This window comes from Engystomops pustulosus, chromosome 7 (genome assembly GCF_040894005.1).
Source record: "Engystomops pustulosus chromosome 7, aEngPut4.maternal, whole genome shotgun sequence".
NCBI lineage: Eukaryota > Metazoa > Chordata > Amphibia > Anura > Leptodactylidae > Engystomops > Engystomops pustulosus.
The window spans coordinates 69878048-69900624 of record NC_092417.1 but is presented as its reverse complement, the minus strand read 5'-3'; the positions used below and the strand labels follow the sequence as shown (position 1 = coordinate 69900624).

The 22577-nt window shown below is 40.4% G+C and overlaps 2 protein-coding genes across 4 annotated transcripts; one reads left to right on the top strand and one right to left on the bottom strand.

Moving 5' to 3' along the window:
- Positions 1–476: 476 nt before the first annotated feature.
- On the bottom strand, positions 477–2871 carry LOC140070209 (NADH dehydrogenase [ubiquinone] 1 beta subcomplex subunit 1-like). Of its 2 annotated transcripts, none has more exons than XM_072116559.1 (3): positions 2661–2871; positions 1117–1261; positions 477–742 (listed from the first exon to the last, which is right to left on the bottom strand). In XM_072116559.1, the coding sequence occupies exons 2-3, from the start codon at positions 1254–1256 to the stop codon at positions 709–711; spliced, it is 174 nt and encodes a 57-aa protein (XP_071972660.1). In that variant the 5' UTR covers positions 1257–1261; positions 2661–2871; the 3' UTR covers positions 477–708. The 2 variants fall into 2 exon arrangements, with proteins under 2 accessions (XP_071972660.1, XP_071972659.1); XM_072116558.1 differs by having other exon boundaries at positions 2598–2859.
- On the top strand, positions 2867–21694 carry CPSF2 (cleavage and polyadenylation specific factor 2). Of its 2 annotated transcripts, none has more exons than XM_072116556.1 (15): positions 2867–3025; positions 3716–3875; positions 5279–5438; positions 5524–5629; positions 6424–6553; positions 6635–6750; positions 7129–7316; positions 9082–9372; positions 9549–9649; positions 9732–9932; positions 10017–10169; positions 11021–11246; positions 12503–12805; positions 13955–14089; positions 20719–21694. In XM_072116556.1, the coding sequence occupies exons 2-15, from the start codon at positions 3727–3729 to the stop codon at positions 20809–20811; spliced, it is 2352 nt and encodes a 783-aa protein (XP_071972657.1). In that variant the 5' UTR covers positions 2867–3025; positions 3716–3726; the 3' UTR covers positions 20812–21694. The 2 variants fall into 2 exon arrangements, with proteins under 2 accessions (XP_071972657.1, XP_071972658.1); XM_072116557.1 differs by lacking the exon at positions 2867–3025 and adding an exon at positions 3070–3086.
- Positions 21695–22577: the final 883 nt, after the last annotated feature.

The following is a 22577-nucleotide window of genomic DNA, read 5'->3' as shown; positions in this document are numbered from 1 at the left end:
ACCATTCCACACTTTTTCTTACACCCTCTTTATTTGTTAATATGGAGGCACAGTTACTATATTGGCTACTGTGGTACTACTATAACAATATTTCCTACTGTAAGATCACCGTTTCTATGTTGGCTATTGTGGGAGCAAGCTTTGTTTGAGTTGAAAGAAAAGATTTTACAAAAGTCGATGTACATAATTTATTAACTTACATTTATACAAAATTGGAAAAAATACCAATTTATGAGAGATCTTAGTGACTTCAAAGAAAACAAAGTCATGTTACATGTTAAAAACATGTTAACTCCAAACATCCCAGTGTGCAACACCACCGTATCGGGGTATGACACTATGAGCCAAGATTGGAGCTCCAAGTATTATCAAATCTTGAGGCCCAGGTAGAGCGAAGGTCAGTACTAAGAAAAGCTCTTATTAGGGTAAGAGTGGATTCTAGACCACCCAGAAAAAAAACAAACAAACAAAAAACATTGAATGATAAACATTTTTTCTTTATTTGAGCCCAGGTTGCCCCCCTCATGTGGCATCAAAACAGCACATTGCAGGAGACCTAGACAAGAACCAGGTGAACATTGTCTATCTTCACCAAGTAATATTGAGGATATACTTTTACTCCAAATACCATTTATTATATTGTGTGCTTTAAACTTTGAAGAACATGACTTTTGATCATTACAATATTGCTGTAGCAGCCTCCTAGTTTTACTTCCATGCCTCTTCATTGTGTTTCAGTTCCCTGCAGAGAGAAGAAAAAAAAAAGGAATAAGAAAACAAAAAAACAGTAAATCAAGAATAGGGTCTGTAGTATGTTACAATGTAGGTGTGCAAGTAAAGTGTGTCTGCTCTGTTCACCTCCGAGAGGGTTGTCTAAACTGCATACAACTGTAACAAAATCTATGAATCATTACAAGAGTGTTTTTAATTGAATATGATATATATATTACTGTAGTGTTGCAATATGAAATGTCAAGCCTCAGAAATTTGATGAAGTTTTCATTACACAAAGACTATATTTTATGTGTATGATATTATTTTTCTGTGGTACAACACTTCCAGCATACCAGTACTATGCACATTGCCAGACCCCAAAGAAAACAAGGATGGCCTTACCTCTGGAAAAGTTTACTTTTATTCTTGAAAAGACTCATCCTGGAATCATTCCATCTATCAAGATAGTATCCAACAACAGCTCCTAGGGGCACCAGTGCATACGTCCACCCTTCTCGGATATGTGTAATAATATTCACCATGGTGGCTGGGAAGAAAGGTAAATACATTAATCAACTGTGAAACTGTCCACCATTGTGTGGAAAAGTAATAAAAGAATAAAGTTGCATAACTCTACCATATGCTCATATTGGGGGAGATTTATCATACGCTGGTTTAGGCCTATTGATAGATGCAGTGGGTGGCCAAAACGACACAAGCTGCTAGCTGGTGTCATTTTGTGAAAATACCACTAGGCAACGCAAAGGTGGTTCCCATACCTGCCCCGCAGTAGTCCAACCCACCACAACCCGTAACCCCTTCACGCCCCATTGGCGTGGAGCTTGCATAAAAGGCATTTCAATTATTTCAGGGATTCTATGCCAGTTTCTGGTATAGAAGTCCTGATAAATGCCTCTCATTCTGCCCAGCTTCTTGGCACTGCTCTCTTTGCTGAAGTGGTTACACGGTTATATGCTGTAGATCTGTTCACACACAATTTAAAGGTTGTAAGGAGGAGATTGGCCTTATTTCAGTGTATTAACATTTGGTAACAGTGTAAACATTGTGTTTATGTAAAAGAAACGTAGATGCAATGCGATCAGGCCAAGCTCCTCCAATTTTATTGCATTTTAAAATGCAACACAGACCACGATTGAATTTCTTACACCAGCTGCCAGTGTCTCGAGAGATTTTTGGCACTGCAACTGGGCCATTGGAACCTGCTTCAGCCAGTGCCTCAGCAACATCTGGGGCGCACCAAAACACAGGAGAAAGACGCAACTCTGAAACAAGAGTAGGTAAATACATTGTAAGGCTGCTTTCACGAGCTCCATTTTAATTTATAAACGCAGCGCAAACGTCCATAGATGGGCTTGGCCCAATCACATGTGCGTTTCCAGTGATGCATATTGAGATGCAATTCAAAAGCTTCCACAATTACCACATGCTGAGGTAACATTGCATTTACATTTCGCCTCAGAACACAGCATGGGAATTTGGCCTTCCAAACACAAAGTGTTTTGTATTCTTCACATGCCACTCATGCCATCCTCTTCAGCTGAAATGCAGTCACTTGCGGTTTTCTAAAAGCTGAGCGCCTCCCCTGGGTATTAGAACCGAGGTTCTAAATGGAATGTGTGCACACGGCCTTATGGTTACCTCTGCCCCAGCGTTTTCCTCCACATCTGAGGTCTCCTTCCCAGCATTACATGTTTCTCAAGACCCCCGCTGATACATTCCCCGAAGTATTTCCCTGAAATGAATCCTCGGGAATTCCTCAAGCCAGAGAACCATTGTAAACAGATCTATTAACACTTTATAATCTACAAAATTTGATACAGGCCCAGGACCCCCCTTCAGTCATAAACCTTAGTTTAACTAACCTCCGCTTAGTGTTCTTTCTCCGGTATCCCCTCCCCCGCTCCGCCGTTCAGGTCAGTCCTCACCTGTCACTGTGCGACCGGAACACCAGAGAGGACACTGGACGAGACCACTGTTAAGCCTAGAGGGGCGGACTGTTATAGCATAGTACTAGCACTCTCAGCATGGAATCGGGATAATATGTTTCCAGATAAAGCGAGACACTGCGCGGGATAGGACGGATTTACCAGTAAAGTTCCTTTCGTGGTAGTTTGCGTTTCACACTTCCCCTTTCATGTGACATGGACTGCCCGGGGCTAGATCCGGTCATGCGCAGTGGCGGCCAGGGGGCTGGCGGGAGCTTGTGTTTCGTGCTGTAGCCTGGGAGGCCGGTGAATGGGGGGTTGAGGGCCGTGATACCGGGGATTCTCCTCTCTTGTCTGTGTGACAGGTACAGTGTGTTGTATCCTGGCATCAAGGCTGCGGGTGCATCTGAGGGCACTATCACAATGGTAACAATATGGAGTCAGAAGAAGGCCATTGTCAGGCGGGGACTGGTCAGTGTGGGGGACGGAGTCATATCTCTGTATTTCAGCCCCTAACCATGTAGTTTTCTTGCTGTTGGTGAATAAGGCTATCATGAGGCGGGGAAACTATAAAGGCAGGAATTAAAAACAGATTCCTCTTCTCTGCCAGCAAGCAGAGTTAATATTGGGAAGTAGGTTTGTTAAAGTGTTGCAAAACTGTTAAACTTATGGATAGACCTAGAGATAGTTAACGTTAATTGAAACGGTGATCCGAAGACTGAAATGTGATGTTATTAAAATTGGATGTGTAACCGAACCTGCCAAGCACAGCGGTGAACCCAGGCTAATTGACACTTGAGAATCTTTTTTTTTTTTTTATAAAAGGAAAACAAATTTTACAACCCCTTGCGGTTTTCCAAAATCTCACAAAACTCTAATGTAATCACATTTATATACAATATGAGCCATACCTAGCAATGTAAAGGTGGCACTAGGAGCAGTTTATATGTTATGCTCTTAGCCATAGATGAATGTTACTGTTTTCCATAGAGAATGCAGGAGCTGTGAAGATTCAATGTAATCGTTTATAAAAAAATTATACATATATATTTCAGGATCCTGAAGAATGACGTCCATCATCAAACTGACAACGCTCTCCGGAGCACAGGAGGAGTCTGCTCTCTGCTACTTGCTACAGGTTGACGAGTTTCGCTTTCTCCTTGATTGTGGCTGGGATGAGAACTTCTCCATGGACATTATTGAATCCATCAAAAAGTATGTTTCTCCTTTTAACTGATGTGTTAGAATAAAGACTGCTTAATTTTCTTTTTTTTTTTCTCAATCTATTGCACGTTTAAGGTGTAGATAAATAACAAACAGCAAATCTACATGCATACATTACTTTTCCTGTACCCGTCCAGTGAACTTGCATTGATACCTTTACATTGGAGAATTTAGTTTCTGCATTAATAAGTTACAGATCACTTTTTTGCTACAGATACAAAAGTCTGCAGCAATAAAGCTAATCTGCTGCAGACATTTCCACATATTGTGTGGGGAAATGTCATAAATCTCTGATATGCAGTGTGGAAATGCTGTGAGGCAAATCTGCACATAATGCAAAATGTGCTTAGATTCCCTCCAGGGACCTGAACCACATTAAACAACCCCAATCCCAAAGACAGTACCATTTTAAATTTGTTTGTAAGTCTTTAAATAAATTATCACAAGTCACAATGCCTGTATCTGTGAGTAAGTGCCCGTGGTTTATCCATGCTGAAAGGGAACCTGTCACCAGGGACCTCATTTTTCACTAAACACAGATTGTAAAAGCCCATGACACCTGCAGTGCAAACATGCGCCTCTGCTTTTTCTAAGCATTTGTATTACAATACAATTATAACTTACTCTTGCATGCTGACAAAATCCTGGGGTAGTCACAGGGGCTGGACTTTGGTTTGGATGCATTTCAAAAAAACATGTATCTTGTCTGAGCTGCAGGCTGTCTCCATGTTTGTGCTCCTGTACAGTTTGTCCCTCCCCCACTGATGTCAGACTGACCAGGCTGTGACCTCTGAGAAGAAGCAGGAGGAGCTAGACAGGAGCACAAAGCTCTGAGGAGTAAATAACAGACAAGGCACATGTTGTTTTTTGAAATGCATCTAAACCTAATTGACACTTAGGTTTAGTGTCCAAAGTCCTGGAGCAAGAGTAAGTTATAACTCACAATTACATTGTAATTCAAATGCATAGAAAAGGCAGAAAGGCAGATTTGCACTGCGAGTGTAATAAGCTTCTGCAACCTGTCTTTAGTGAAAAATGAGGTTCCTGGTGACAGGTTCCCTTTAATTTGGATGGTAGATTTCCTTTAAAGGGATTTCCCATAAATTACCCTTATCCCTCTTTTTATAGAATACGGGATAAATGTCTGATTGTGGGTGGCCCACACTATAAATATTGGCACTATTATTACACTTCCAGCTCAGTGTCCATTAGGGGAACCCCCTGCCCAAATCTGATACTTATGCACTGTCCTGACGGAAGGGGGTACATGTCATTAATGGGAAAACCTTTAACTATAATTGATTTAAAACAATAGTTACAAATTGCTATAATTATGCATTTGCATAAAGGTGGACTAGCCCTTTTACCTATTTTTTTTTCTGTTTGATCTCTAGATATGTCCACCAAGTAGATGCAGTCCTGCTCTCTCATCCAGATCCCCTTCACCTAGGAGCGCTCCCATATGCAGTTGGTAAACTGGGCTTAAACTGCGCTATCTACGCCACCATCCCTGTGTACAAGATGGGTCAGATGTTCATGTATGATCTGTATCAGGTTAATAAAGCATCTGTGTTTTCTTTGTCTTTATGACTTGTTCTGCTCACATGTGCAAGATGAAAACTGCAGTCTCTTGTTTCAGTCTCGACATAACACAGAAGATTTCAACCTGTACACTCTGGATGATGTGGACTCCGCATTTGATAAAATACAACAACTAAAATTTTCTCAAATTGTACACTTAAAAGGTAAAGCTCTTATCTTTTGTACTGTAAACAGATTTTACCCCTTTAAGCTACTATCTTCCTCAGATAGGATATGAATTGTCTTTAGAATTCCATGTTTCATGTTATCTCACCCATTTACCTCTTAAGTAAATATGATGATGAGCAGAGATGAGTCAGAATTGCCTCAGATAAGTCAAATTTAGAAGCTGCTCCATCACTTCAGATGCCCCTTTCCTTTGATATTTCAGATCACTTTAGATTTGTGTTTCTGTGAGCTAGACAGAGAAAGAAATAGCTGGCAACCTGTATATCCAGTTTGTTAGATCACAGAACCATACAACCTGATGCGTTCTGAAAGATGAGGTTCTTACTTTTCATATGAAAAGCATGGTTCTAGGTGATATAGAACCGAAGCTATGGGCATCTGAAATGACACTCTCCCTGCAGCCTCTAAACTTGACTCCTCTGAGGATAAATGTAATTCTTCTCTGTTAATTTTCATATGACTTTGGAGGTGATTTTTTTTAATTTTTATAGGTAGATGGGCGAGATCTCACATATATGGTAGCAGGTTTTGATTGATCACCTAGCCTCAGGATCTGCTGGGTAAGATGCTGACACTTGAACCCAGACTGATCAGCTGACCTTAGCCAATCGCTGCATTTGAAGTGTTTTTCTCAACACAAAGTGCTGGCTGGTAAAGTGAAAGGAGAGCAATTTTATGAACATCAGCCTGGTAGATGCATATTCATTGGACATCCCTTTCTATTCTATTTGTTTTTGTAATCTTATAATTTAAAACTATTTTTGTGCAGGGAAAGGTCATGGCTTGTCTATTACTCCGTTACCAGCTGGTCATATGATAGGAGGAACAATATGGAAAATTGTGAAGGATGGAGAGGAAGAGATTGTTTATGCAGTGGACTTTAATCACAAGAGGGAGATGTAAGCCATAACTGTTAAGAGTGTAACAAGGTTTTATTGCAGCTGCACAGATTATAAAACATTGTCTTGTCTCTTTCTCAGACACTTAAATGGTTGTTCTTTGGAGATGATCAGTCGGCCATCCCTGCTCATCACTGACTGCTTTAATGCCACTTATGTACAACCGAGAAGAAAACAACGTGATGAACAACTGCTCAGTATGTATAAACCTTGTTATTACTGTTCTTGTCAATAAATCCTTAATTTGTTACATATTCAGTATGGACTTAATTTTGTTCTGTTGGTTATCTGTGTTATCTATTTAAAGCTTTGTGTAACCTACTAGTACATGCATAATGCTGGAGCTACATGATGACTGCAGGATATAAAATGGTTATTCTATAGAAAATAAACATAGTAGTGGTCCTTTTAAAGTATGTGGGTAAACAGTAAATGCAGAGATGTTTTAAATACAGAGGCCCACTTGATTATGATTGGTAGGTTTCTCATTGTATTTTGTAATATTAAAGTGGATATCACTGGAGTATAATTTGGTCATAATATTGTATACACTGCATGTTTTTTTTTTCTTGCAGCAAATGTACTGGAGACCTTGCGAGGAGATGGAAATGTGTTAATTGCAGTTGACACTGCTGGAAGAGTCTTGGAGCTTGCACAGCTTCTTGACCAGATTTGGAGAACTAAAGATGCTGGCCTTGGAGTCTATTCTTTAGCCCTTCTCAATAATGTCAGCTACAATGTGGTGGAGTTCTCAAAGTCTCAGGTGAGTGGCAAGCTGACACTAGTCAATAGCCTCTCACTCAGCCAAACAAGTTCCCTACACTGTACTGAAGAGACACACCATGTCGAAACATTGTACAGCGATGTCTACAGTTGGGGATCTGTTCCTTCAGGAATAGATATACTGATTTGGGTTTTAATCCCACATCGTGTCATTAGGCTTCTTGAAAGCCATGCATGGTGTTCAAGAGAACTTGGCATTGAAATAAACCCACCCAAGATAAATACTTTTTTTAAAAAACTATGATTAGGGAGAAAAACAATGCTTTTTAAATGGTTCCTTTCCTTGCAAAATTAGTTTGTAAACTTAAATGCAACTCAACTGATGCGCGTCCAATGAGGCCCTGCATTTTAAGTGGTTACTTGCATTGCACGCCTCCCTGTTCCTGATTGACAGGTCTCAGTGATTTGTAAAGCACTGCGAAATTTGATGGGGCTATATAAATAAAGATTATTATTATTCAAAGTACTATGATGTGCTGATGTATGGACCATTGAGAGCAAGAGCTCTATTACATCATTTAAAGTAATTTTACAGCACTTAAAGTAATGTAGCCAGGGTGATGTCCTCTAAAATATTGTTACATCTGCAACATGTATGTATCTGATCACAGCATGCCTCTATGGACTTCTACTCCTCCAGAGCCTCCCTGGAGGCATGCTGTGATTTCATGTGATCAGATACATACATGGGGTAGACATTGCAGATTTAACAGGGCCTTAGATGAAACCCTTGTCACATGACATGAAGTGGTGCAAACTTTGAGGCATGGAAGGGGAGGAGTAGTTGGATAGCCACGTAGGACACATCCCCACTGATGCCAGCAAATATAACATAAAGTTGATGTTATGGCGATGTGAGGGAAACAATTTTTAGCTAAAAGAATGATTTCTGTTAGTTACTAGGGCTCTATGGGAACCTTTCACTATGTGTATTTGTGAAAATGTGGTGACAGGTTCTGTTTTTAAGAGTGCTGCCTTTCAAGGTTACAAAAAGACGCATTGTTTATTTTGTCCTATCCCGGCAAACATATTTACATTTTTCCCAGAAGTATAAAGCTGAACAGACAAAACATTATATTTTGATCTAAATGAATCATTAGGTATATAAACTGTTGTGGCTTTTTGACAAATGTTTTCCGTAATTCTCACCATAATAGAAGTTATGTTATTAAAGCCCTTGCTGATTGCTGATACCCCTTATTATGCCAGTCATTAAAGGGGTATTATGGTTAGGTTATCTTCTATCCATAGTTGCAAAGAAGGAAGATTTGCAGGTTATTAATACTGTATACATTTTCCATAAATTATGATTTATTATTATTTTTTAATCTATATTCACGGCCACAAATAATTAAATATGTTGCAAATATATTTATTTCTAGGATTGTTTGAGTAACGCCATTCTTCTCTGTAGGGCACCCTCCAACACAGTACACTGCAATACAGCAATTGCATCAGCAATTACGAGTTTGCTTGTTCTGGTCTCTTACTGGAACCAAACAAATAGAATAATTAAAATAAAAACACTTTTTAAAAGGTGTAAAAGTAATTTGCACCAAATATTACAGTACTACATATTTTGCATTAAAATATGAAACAAAAGTTAAACTCTTTTATCCAGAGTTATTTGTATATCTATATTAATGTACATAATGAACAAAATGTTGAAACTCTTTTTCTATACAAGTTTTCCCTAGACTGTTGTTTTTTTTACTTTCTTATTACAATGTTTGCTCTCTTAACAGGTGGAGTGGATGAGTGATAAGCTCATGAGATGTTTTGAAGATAAGAGAAACAATCCCTTTCAGTTCCGTCACTTGTCCCTTTGTCATGGCTTTGCTGATCTTGCTCGTGTCCCTAGTCCTAAGGTTGTACTTGCCAGCCAGCCTGACCTTGAGTGTGGTTTCTCCAGAGAGCTGTTCATCCAGTGGTGCCAAGACCCCAAAAACTCTGTCATACTTACGTATAGGACCACTCCAGGGACTCTTACTCGGTTTCTGATTGACAACCCTACAGAAAAGATCATAGATATGGAGGTAATATAGCTCAATTAGAAATTAACTAAGGTGTTAATTGAGTTTTCTCTGAGTGATACATGGATGTTGTGTGCCACCAGAGGGCGGTGATTCTCTACTTCGAATTATCTTTATCTCGCTTTACTGTTTGTTACGCATGCTCCTGTTATAAATAAGCATGTACATTTTTCATGCAGCTTAGGAAACGAGTAAAACTGGAAGGCAGAGAGCTTGAAGAATACCTGGAAAAAGAAAAACTGAAAAAGGAGGCTGCCAAAAAACTGGAACAGTCCAAGGAGTATGTACTGCTTGTCAGACCTGTAGATTTAAAGTTGCTTTCCAGCTTCATCTTTCTAATCATCTTCTGCCTCTTTATGTAGAGCAGACATTGATTCTAGTGATGAGAGCGATGCAGAAGAAGACATTGACCAGCCCATGACCCACAAGACCAAACATGACTTGATGATGAAGAATGAGGGCAGCAGGAAAGGCAGCTTTTTTAAGCAGGCAAAAAAGTCTCATCCCATGTTCCCTGCCCCTGAAGAAAGAATAAAATGGGATGAATATGGAGAAATTATAAAGTAAGGGACCACTTGCTACTCTTCCTGTGCGATCTAATTTGATTTGTGAAATGTTTTGTTCATCTCTTCAATATTTTAATATAGACCTGAAGACTTTTTAGTTCCTGAACTCCAAGCCACAGAGGAAGAGAAGAACAAACTGGAATCCGGGATGACCAATGGGGAGGAACCAATGGACCAAGATTTATCGGATGTTCCTACAAAATGTGTTTCCGCAACAGAGGCAATGGAGATCAAGTGAGTCATTCAGTTAAGGGCTGTAATTTTAATGAGTGAGAGAAAGTGGAGTTCCGAAGGCTTATAAGGGACATTCAGAACCCACTGTATGTGATCTCCAATCATTCTGGATTTGTAATGAGTAACTTCATCTTGAGAATGGGGGTCTGCTGATACCTTTCCCATAGCAAGTCTGAATGTAGAGTTTCTCATGTGTGCCTACTCTCCATTCAATTTAAAGATTCCAAAGTAGCCCAGTGAATTTTATTTTATTTTTTTTGGTGCTGTGTCAGAGCAATTCTTTATTCAGCCTATAAAAGGAACCCCTCACCACACTTTTCAAGAATACAGCTAGTGGCAGGTTAAGCTAAAATTGTTTACTTCACATCCCCATAAAATCCACTTCTAGAGCTGAAAGCAGGATTATAAAGTTTTATGGGGATGTGAGGGAAACAATGTTTAGCTAAAAGAAGGGTATCAGTTGATTAATGGGGCTCTATTGAAACCTGTCACTAGCTGTATTTGTGAAAATTGAAGTGACGGGTTCCCTTTAAGGGAATACACCTTTTAAGACTTCTACAAACATGACTTGTAGTAGACACAGTAAGAGATTTGTAGTCTACGTGGTTGCTTTATTTTAAAGTAAAAGGGGCGTTGTGATAGTAAAAAATGGTTTCATGGGTAAAGCTTCCTAATGCTTACAGTGCAGGTTAAAATCTTGCAATATCTCTCGTCTTTGTATCCTAAAACAGAAGTGTAATGCTATGACCCGTAACCGGTGATTTACACATTTTTTTTCAATGTATTAAAGAGTGTTGTGGATACCATACAGATTTCTGTTTTATCCAGATAGATTTTAATTTTGTATCCAGAGCCAGGGTCACATACATTGATTATGAAGGCCGCTCAGATGGAGACTCCATCAAGAAAATTATCAACCAAATGAAGCCCCGTCAACTTGTAATTGTCCATGGGCCACCTAAAGCAAGCCAGGACCTTGCTGAGGCTTGCCGAGCTTTCGGAGGCAAAGATATTAAAGTTTACACCCCTAAGCTTCATGAGACCGTGGATGCAACAAGTGAAACACACATTTACCAGGTAATGTGTTAATTTTAGTTATGTCTGTACATTTGGATTGTTTTGCGGTTTAAAGGGACATTGCACCACAAAATAAAAAATTCTGTATGTATTTTGCATTTTTAATTTCCTACAATTTTAACACCTTTTATTTTACATTTTATAAATCCAGCAATGACATAACATTGGGAAGTAACAGTTCTCCTTCCAGAGACTTTGCCCATCAAGGCTGCCTTGCAGGCGTGTGGAGGCTTATAACCATTGATGCTCCACTAGGGGATTCTGGGAATTATGCAAATACATTTTCCAGGATGGGACAAGTAAAACATTTCCCCCCTTTTCTGCCTTGTAAGGCAGCCCCCTAAACATCAAGCATGACTTTCAGGAAGCCTAATAACATGATGCGGGATTAAAACCAAACCAGTATATCTATTCCAGAAGGAACAGATTCCCAACTGTAGACAGTGCTGTTTCAACCTGGTTGTCTCTTCAGTACAGTGTAAGGAACTGTTTTAGCTGTGTATAAACAACATAGTTTATACAAACCATTATCCAGTTAAGCTTGGTTTTGATCTGATCAATTGAAACATTTTTGTAATAAATATATATGTATAATTTAAAAAAAAAAAAAACAGTTGCGATAACTATTTACCATATTTTTCGGACTATAAGGCGCACCAAAAATCCTTTGATTTTCTCAGAAATCAAAGGTGCGCCTTATAGTCCAGTGCGCCTTATATATAAACCGTACTTACAGACAACAGCTGCCTTGAACTGTGCACAGGTCTGCCACCTGCTGGTCATTCATCCTTATACTCCGGTGCGCCTTATACTCCGGTGCGCCCTATACTCCGTTGGGCCTTATATATGAACCTAGAAGTTTCAGCAGGCATTTATTGTTGGTGCACCTTATACACCGGTGCGCCTTTATATATGAACCTAGACGTTTCAGCAGGCATTTATTGATGGTGCGCCTTATACTCCGGCGCGCCTTATAATCTGAAAAATACTGTAGGTTGCCTAGGAAAAAAGGATGCAGATCTATCTCAATGTGTCAATTTTAGGGTATAAAAGAGAAAAAATAGCGCAATATTCAATATCTCTAAGCATGATTGTAACCCTTCTTGGTATTCTAGTTTGTGTATGAAAGATCACCAGCAATGCCATTTAGATGGTGTAATGGTATATCAATATGTTAGAGACCCACCCAGACCTGAATGTAATTTCCACGTATAGAGTACTATTTGCTTATTGTTTTGATTTCTGTTTCCATACAGGTCAGATTAAAGGACTCCCTTGTCAGTTCCCTCAAGTTCTGCAAAGCAAAAGACACTGAGCTGGCCTGGATTGATGGTGTTCTGGATATGCGGGTTTCAAAAGTAGATACAGGAGTTATTCTGGAAGATGGTGAGTTAAAAGAGGAAGTTGAAGACTCTGAAATGCAAGTGGATACTCCAGCCATTGATGCCAGCACCATCGCTCAGCAGAAAGCCATTAAGAGCCTGTTTGATGATGATGAGAAAGAATTTTCAGAGGAAAGTGAAGTCATTCCCACTCTAGAACCATTACCAAGTATTGAGGTACACAGACATTCTATATAGCTTAGTTTTAAAATCTGTACTTCCTGTCTTTGAATGTATTATGTCTTTTTAACGTTTTCACGTTGGCAAATAAAGGTCCTGGTTATAAATGGAATGCATAGTATGTACATTTAGTAAAGTATATTTAAAAGTATTTTTTCTTAAATGTATATTAATATACAGGCTTCTGCTTACAAAAATTTGCTAAATAGTCAACGCTGGTTATATCCTTGAAGCTATCTGCACATGTTGTGGATAACGCACTGATATTTTTGCAGAAAAGCTCCATCATAAACTAAAATTAAAGTGAATGTGATTTGAAAAATGTAATGTAGTAAATTTTCCATGCGGAAAATCTTATAATGTTCTAGTCACTTTTCTTCTGCATCCTCATGGATTGAAGTCTGTGGACATCTGAAAATATGACATCTGCTACAAAACCGCACCATGATATGGTTTATTTGCAGATTTTTGCTTGAAATGATGTCAGGTGAGACAAAATGGGTAAAAAAAAATTAAAACTTAAATGGACATTAAAAACTGCATATTTGATGCAGATTTTCATGCAATTTTTCCACATGTCAATCGGCAACATGTGCAGATAGTTTAACACCAGCTTTTCAGTGTTCATGAAACATTCAGCTAAACAGAGTAATCATTAAAGAAAATCTACCATCAAAATCCATCAAGATAAACCAGGGAAACGTACTCATAGATCCAGACACTGTGACTGTAGTAATCTTCTTATACTTGTTATCAATGGCCTTACTCCTTGTAAAATAATTTTTTTTACATTAAACTAATCAGCCTGAGGGGTTCTGTGGGTTGTTTCCAGAGCCCCTCAGGGATGTCTTTTCAGAGGCTCTTACAATGAGCAGAGCAGGGCTCCCCTCCCCATGTTCTGCGTATTGTAACAGTCTGTGAAGCTGCAGCACTGGGGGGCTGTGGAAACGCCCACCAGAGCCCCAGAGGCCCATTGGAATGATTTTGAAAGTTCATTTTAGAAGTAAGAAAGTCATATCAAATATAAGATTTCCACAGTCCCAGTGTCTGGATCTATGAGTAAGTGCCCCTTGTTTATGATTTTGATGGTAGATTTCTTTTAAGTAGGTAATAAAGGCAACTAATATGTGTCATATGACTTCCCAGGTTCCTGGCCATCAGTCTGTGTTTATGAATGAGCCCAGACTGTCTGATTTCAAGCAAGTACTTCTCCGTGAAGGAATCCAGGCAGAATTTGTGGGGGGTGTCCTCGTCTGCAACAATGTGGTTGCCGTTCGGAGGGTAAGTAGTGTGTGGGGGCTATTATTTAAAAGACCTAAGACTTAAACCTGGGGTGTTAAGTGTAGGATATATTTAAATGGTAACAATGGTTTCTACTAATTTTGCATAAATCGGTAGTTTATAGGTAATTATTATAGCACGTGCTTCCTTGGCCCACGCTTTTCTGCCTAATCTGCTTTTTACTAAGCATCTGTTTAGAATTCTATCTTGCTAACAAAACAAAAACTCACCGTGTCAGATTACACAGAAGCTCCTTAAAGGTTCTCTATTACTTCACATATACATATTTTGCTAATCCTGTCTAATGTTAACATAAAAAAAAAAAACATATACCACAACGTGATAAACCAGGAAGATGTGGTAATTGTTTTATATTTGTTATCCACGGCCTCTTTCCTTAGCAGAATTTGAAATGTTGATTTTCTAAGAAGCCCCACTGTGCTATAGTTTTACAGGCTGTTACACTCCCCCATTGTGTTCTGAAACATCCTTTGCTGCTGTGAGATTACATCAGGCAGAGAGGGAAGGGTGACATGGTGAAAGTGTAGCATGGAGGAGCTCTGGTAACACCCATCAGTGGCTTTTCTGGCTTATAAGCATAATTTTAAAAGTTGATTTTAGCAGGCCATGTTTCACAAATATAAGAAAATTACCACAGTTGCAGTGTCTAGATCTATGAGTAAGTGTCCTTGATGTATATTTAGAATGTAAGTGTACACCACCTTAAATTGGTATTCTTTATACCTTAAGTTGGTCCAAATTGTAGCACATTAAAGGAAAGCTAGCACCAGGATGAAGGATTGCAAACCAAGCACACTTACATACTGATGTTTACCCCCCCCCCCCCTTCCTCTGGCAGGATATGCTCTACTTTAAGCTTCCTGTGCCTGGATCCATTAACACCTATGGAGCCCTAGGCATAAGAAGCTAAAGGAGCAGATGTTGCCAGAATATCCCCTAGTAAAAATAGCTCTCTGGTGCCTGGTTCCCCTTTCTTTTTTTTGATCAAAACATTTTTATTGTAATTTTTTTTTTTTTTACAACATTATAACAACGCACTGTTGCAAGGACTAAAAACAATAAGAAACAACCCCCTCCCCCCTCCCCCGCCCACCTTCCCCACAGCAGACATATAGAGACCACATTTATTAATCAAGTCTAATGACCAATTGGATCTTCTACACAAGTCATGCCTAGAGAGCAGGGATTTTTTTCATCCCACAAACAAGTACCTACGATAGTTATTTTCCCCTTTAAGAGATTGTCATAGATATCTTCAGACAGCCACAGTCATCAATTGGTATTGAGAGCTATTGCGTAAGTCTATCAGGGCCCTATTCGGAATTCCAGTCGTGTTCATCCACCTTCCCCATAACTTATCACATTTTTTGGGGCATTTTCTTTTCAAATATACCCCCCACTCCAATCTAATTATACTGTTAACCTTATTTATAAATTCCTGTATCGTGGGTGCCGAAGTCTGGATCCATCGAGCCGCTATGGACTTGCGTGCCATATATAATAATTTTTGTATACATAGCATAGTAATCCCGCCATATTATCATTTTCGATTAATCCTAACAAGCAGGTCCTCGGATCCGGCTCTAGGTCCACCGACAGCACTTTCCGGATTACATGTAAGACTTGTCTCCAAAATTCCTCCAGCTCCTTACACTCCCATAGCATATGGAATAATTTGGCATCTGGGGACGAACATCTAGGACAACAAGAGTCAGGTCGTACCCCTATCCTATGGAGCAGGCTTGGTGTCTTGTATACCCTATGCAGGAGATAGATTTGAGATAATCTTTGGGCCTCTGATGGAGATAATAATGGTGTTCCCTCTAAGATTTCTTCCCATTGGGAATCTGAGATTTCCCCTACCTCTGCTTCCCACTTTCCTTTTATCGTGAGGGGATGTCCTTTTAGGTATTCTCCCAGGAGACTAGAATAAATGTTAGATATAATTCCTTTATTCGGGCCCCTTCCCACTATCAACCTCAGTGTACTGTGATTTGACAATTGAAGCATCCCATCCTTTACAGTCTTCTCATATGCATGTCTCAGTTGTAAAAATTTATAGAATTGTGTGTGTGGCAGATTGAAGGTTTCTCTTAGTTGTTCAAAAGATTTGAGATTATCTCCATCTAATAACTGCTGCACAAACCATATTCCTTTACCCTCCCATGGCGAGAAACCCTCTAATTTGAACATCTCAGGTAACCGGGGATTATGCCATATAGGAAAATACTCACTATGACCCTGAACCCCCACCATATCCTTAATCTTGGACCATATCTTTGACATAAGGACCAAAGTCGGGCATCTCAATCCTCCATGCGCTCCTGTACTTCCTATTTCTATCGCCGCTATTGGCGGTGTCATGCCAGTTATAGATGCCACCAGTCTCCCGCTAGGTACCGAACCATCCCCTCCCTGTTCCCAACCTCTTAAATGTTGTGCTTGTGCTGCTAAGAAATAGACCCATGTGTTTGGGATAGCCAGACCTCCATTATCCTTGGCTCTCTGCAGGGTTTCAATTTTAATCCTAGGAGTACCCTTTTTCCAGAGCAATTCGCGGAACATACTCTGTATACTGTAGAATACCCTAAATGGTATCCATACGGGCGTATTATGGAGGATATAAAGCAGCTGAGGCATAAGCACCATTTTTATTAAATTACCCCTACCTATCATGGACAAGGGTAGCCTACACCATGTGTTAACCTTATCCCTACACCTATTCATTAGGGGCGCTATATTATCCTCAATGTAATCCCTGGGGTTCGGGGACACCGTAACTCCAAGGTATTTGAATTTTTGAACTACCCGAAGGGGCAGCGCGTGGACCGGAGACTCCAGCGACAGCACCGCCAATGGGAGAATATAAGACTTATCCCAATTAATTCTCAAGCCCGACCTATCCCCAAACTGTTTAATCACCTCCATAACTGGGCTTATAGAGCTGTCCACATCTCCCAAATATAACAGGGCATCATCAGCATACAGTGAGATGCGCTCCTCTCCAGAGCCTATAGGGAAGCCCTGTATATTAGGCGAACTCCTTATTAAACTAGCCAGGGGCTCTATAGCTATCGCAAAAAGGAGCAGAGAAAGGGGGCAGCCCTGCCTTGTGCCTCTTCCTAATTGGAACGCATCTGACAAGCATCCATTCGCCCTAATTCTTGCACTTGGTTGTGAATATAAAAGACGTACCCATGTCATAAATTGTGGTCCAAAGCCCACCTTCTCCATCACCACCCATAGATATTCCCACTCGACGCTGTCAAAAGCCTTGGCAGCGTCGAGTGAGACCACAGCTGGAACACCCTGACACTCGACCCCTCTCTGAATATTCAAATATAGGCGTCTAAGATTAATTGCTGTAGATCTTTCAGGCATGAAGCCTGACTGGTCCTCATGAATTAAGGCTGAGATCACCGGTAGTAGACGCCTAGCAAGCACTTTCGCCAACAGTTTAACATCGACCGTCAATAAAGATATAGGTCTATAAGAATCAGGGTCTGTACTTTCCTTCCCTGGTTTCAATATCAGAACAATCATGGCCTCTCTCATTGATCTTGGTAAGCAGCCTGTGATAAATGCTTCTTTAAATAACTCCACCAATGGCGGCAACAGTAGGTCCTTATGTAGCTTATACAGTTCCACCGGCAATCCATCACACCCCGGTGCCTTATCATTGGCTGAGTCTGCCAGAGCCTCTTCCAGCTCCTCTAAAGTGACCTGACCCTCTAGTTGATCTCTAACCTCCGAAGTGAGTCTAGGTAGGGATACACCTGCAACATACGTCCTCAACTCCTCTCTTGATATTGTCAGTTGGGATTGGTAAATTCCTTTATAGTACTCATAGAATCTATTTGCAATGTCCGTGTCTGAAGTCAGAATAGTACCAGCTCTATCTTTCAATCCCGCTATATGAGATGTACCCTGTTGGGACCGTATAATCGTTGCCAGCAAATGACCTGCACTCTCCCCTTCTACAAAGAATTTCTGTTTGGAGAACAACCGTTTATTTTCCGCCATCAGTCGGATGTGCTCCGTGTAGTGCTCCTGAGCCTCAACCCACTTTTTCTCTTTATCTGTGGATGGATCTGTCACATATGCTGATTCTGCCACCACAACTGCCTGTGATAGGGATTTAGTGACAGTGGCACTGGCCGCCTTATGTGCGCATACTTTATAGAAGTAGTGGTCTCTCAACATCCCTTTTAAACACTCCCACACCGCTTCTTGCGATGCCGAGTTAGTATTAAGGCATAGAAACTCTTCTATAAGTTTTGCCGTGCCCGCAGCTCCTTCCACCAGCTGCAACCAAAAAGGATTCAACCGCCAAAGTAGACTGTGTCTTGATTCCCTCTCCCCCATTTTAAGGCTCACTTTTAATGGGCTGTGATCGGACACGCTACGTGGGAGGTACTCTACAGTTCCCTTAACAGCAAGCAGATGGTCAGATCCAACTGCCAGATCTATCCTTGATAATGATCTATAGGAGCTCGAGTAACACGAGTACTGTTTTGTTGAGGGATTGTGAATCCTCCAAATATCATTTAGACCACATTTTTGCAACAATCTCGCTAACATTGTAGGGGGAGCATCTGGCTGTATTGACCCTGTATGATGTTTATCTAAATAAGGATTCAGATAATTATTAAAATCCCCCACTATTAAAACCGGAAGATCAGGAGACGCTGCCATAAAAGATATTACCCTTTTCAAGATAACACTAGAGAAAGGAGGAGGGATGTATATGGCAGTTAGGTACAGCAATGTTCCGTATAGCTTACACTTAAGGCACACAAAGCGGCCTTCTGAATCAATCATTTTTTCCAAGCAGGTGAATGGGATGGAGCGATGTATCAATATACTAACTCCACGAGAGTGGGTGGTATATGTAGAATGAAATTCGTGAGACATCCATGCTTTATGAACAGTGGACACATTATCTTTTACTAGATGGGTTTCTGCTAAACACCAAATTGCAGGTTGATATCGTTGCAGTGTAGAAAATACCGCACATCTCTTGGCAGCGTCTCCTAATCCCCGCACATTCCAAAACAGCACATTAAATACATTTGCCATTTTCCAATATGTAAAAATAACATTGAAACATTCCACTCTCTATCACAAGTAAACAGTTGATCCATAGGTACACAAATCTTATATATACTTGTAGTCTCTATGTCTGCTTTAAACATTTTCCCCACAACTAAACTTGTAACAAAAAACATATAAACATAGATACACATACACATTCTAGACATTTCCCCCCGTAAGAGGGAATGGGGTATTGATGATGTATAAAACCTGAAGCCGATTCTCAGCTCCGCAACCAAAATCAAGGGGTCTTCAAATGACACAACCACAAGTAGTTTCTTCTCCCGAACATATCATAGCCCCCGGGTATTCAACAGCAAGTCCCGTAGTGAACAAAGAACTGAAAGACAACTTTTTCCAACGCCCTCTTGATCTTTTCCTTTATATTCCATAGCAAAAGAGTAAAAAGGAGGGTTTTATCCACAATGACCAGCAGGTGTTGCCAGAGTTCTTACTCAGGATCTCTGCACCTCAATCTGTTCTCATTATTATCCAGCCAATTCAGCGCATCCTCCGGTGTAGTAAACACATGCGTTTCATCAAGAGCCACAACCCTCAGACGTGCCGGGTATAACATAGCATAGGGTAGCTGCAGACTTCTCAACCGCTTCTTGATATCTAAATACTGTGCCCTTTTCTTCTGGACCTCCGCTGAAAAATCCGGAAATATTGACACCCGACGTCCTCCAATCTTAAGAGCAGGATTATCTCTAGCTGCCCGCAGAATTATATCTCTATCCCGATAATGGAGAAGCCGGAGAATAAGCGGCCGCGGAGGGGCGCCAACAGGAGGTGCATGGGCCGGTACCCGATGAGCTCTCTCAATAGCAAATAGAGGGATCAGGGTATCTTTGCCAAACTGGGTAGTAAACCACTCCTCTAAGAACTCAGCAGGTCGCTGCCCCTCCGCTTTTTCAGGTATTCCAATCAAACGCAGATTATTCCTCCGTAAGCGATTTTCCAAATCATCTGCTTTGGACTGTATTGGCGGTATCTTATCTTCCAGGACCCCTACTCGGTCCTCCACCTCCCGCACTCTTTCATTAACTTTCCGTAAATCATGCCTAATATGGCCCACATCTTCAGATAGACCACCAATCTGGGTGACCAAGGCACTTATAGCAGCCCCACTCTGTGTGACTACCTCAAATATATCCTGCAATGAGGGACCCTCAGGCAAGATGGCGGCTGCTGCAGCTTCTCTCCCCTTCGTACCTGCTCCTGCAGTGCTGGCTGTGGAGGCTGTTCCAGCTCCTGCCGCTCTGGTGGTCATCTGCGGCTGAGCTCCATCAGAGGTGGCCGAGGACGTGCTAGGTGTAGTGTGCACCCCCCTGGTTCCCCTTTCTGACAATGCAATCACTCTCTTGAGTGGCGAGGTCAAAACACATATACATGTGGTGCATAGCATGAAGGGAAGTTTTTTTTATCTGAAATGTAAGCTCCAAGTCATGGCTGTGGCTTTGAAGCAAGAAAGTAGATTTTATTGACCCTGTGTGTTCTTTCTCTGTTTGCAGACTGAAACGGGCCGTATTGGTTTGGAGGGCTGCATATGTGAGGACTTCTACAAGATAAGAGAACTTTTATATTCACAGTATGCAATTGTATGAGCCACGTTTACTGGACATGATCTGTGTGAGCTCATACCTGGACACCTCAAAAGAAAGAACTTCATTTGACATTTTTTTCCTTATATAAAATTTATAAATTTTGCATCACGGAGCTGGGAAGTTGAGTGCATGTGATGTAACTGAATTGTACAGCTTTGTACGTATATAACATGAGGGTGCAGCCACATTTGTTGAAGGGCTGACTTTCTTTGAAGATGATATCTTGATCAGGGTAATGTGTAATGTTTTTCATCTGTGAACCACATCTTCTACAAACATCTACATATTTGTAAGTGCATTACATATCCTGTATTAATCTTGAGATTCCACTCGGCACTCGCTATTCTGTTGAAGTAGCTGTGAAATAGTGCAGGGTACGTACAGTGACTTCACCGATGGAATAGTGAGTGCAGCTCTGGAGCATAACACATGATCCTGAAGGATGTAATTCAGGATGAGTACAGGATAAGTAAATACAAAGACAAAAACTTGTATAAAAACATCAAAACTTTTTTTTTTTGTTTAATATAAATCCATGACGCTGCTTTTGTTTTATTTTGAGTTGTGTTTTAATCTTGTTCCTCCTGAGCAAGCAGGGTAGTAGTAATATGCCGCAGGCCATTGCTCAGGATCTACATAAAACACAAGGATTTCTGATTTCCATGGTATTTTATTTTATTGTAGGGGTCAGCTGCTTTGGCAGTGTGTTGCGTATGATACCTCTGTTATCTGAGGTTTAGTTGCTTTTGTTATAGTAAAAAAAAAACTTTGTGTAAACTACTACTGCATCAGATGTGTTTGCAGGGAATCATCTTTGCACAAAATAGGGGGAAAAAAACAACATTTTGTTATACTGTAATGATGGTTTTCCCAAATAAAAATGACGCAAACCTTTTTTTGTTTTTGGATTTGTTGTTTCATTGGGTGAACATGTGGGAGCACTCAGCCTTCATCCGTAAACTCTTCAGGTTACAGTCACATACTATACATGGCCGGAAGAAGCGCGACTTTGCGCAAAACGATCGTTGCCACCGACCACAGGCATTCTGCCTCAATCTCCCCCCTCTCTTGCACGCATCATTGTGAGTATGCAATTGTTCCTGTGATATGAATAAAGAGTAAGAAGATTTTATTGAAGATTGGTGAGTGCTGTCCATTCCTTCTCCCACATCGAATTATTGTTGAACTGTATGCCTAGGACTAGAGCACCGCCTATTCGATATATATTTTCTGGTCACCACAAGCAGGTCGTTTTACAGGACACTATATTTTGAGCATATGGTTGCTGAACAGTTCTTCAGAGAAGACACTAGGTGGTGCCGTTGTTCTTGTTGGATATTATAACATGTAAAAACACTTGCATTCTTCAGTTCATTTTTACATTGCATGGCAGTGTGTTTTATATTGCAGCAAACACCCAATCCTAACACCTGCACGCACAAGTCCCGAAGCTGTATGGTTTCTGCAGAGTCGTTACAGCGTACCAGTGGCACATTTAATAATAATGTGTTAAAACTCGGGTTAACTAGGGTTAAAGTACCCTAAAAAAAAATAGTTAAAAAAAAATAAATTCAAAATTCAAATCACCCCTCTTTCTCTGAAACAGTAAAAATCACAAACATGTTGGGTATCGCTGCTTCCTAAATTCCCGATCTATCGAAATATAAAAACTGTTATTCCCGACTGTGAATTCCATAACAGAAAATAGTGCCCAAATGTCCGAAATCTCACTTCTATACCATTTAACACCACATAAAAATGTAATA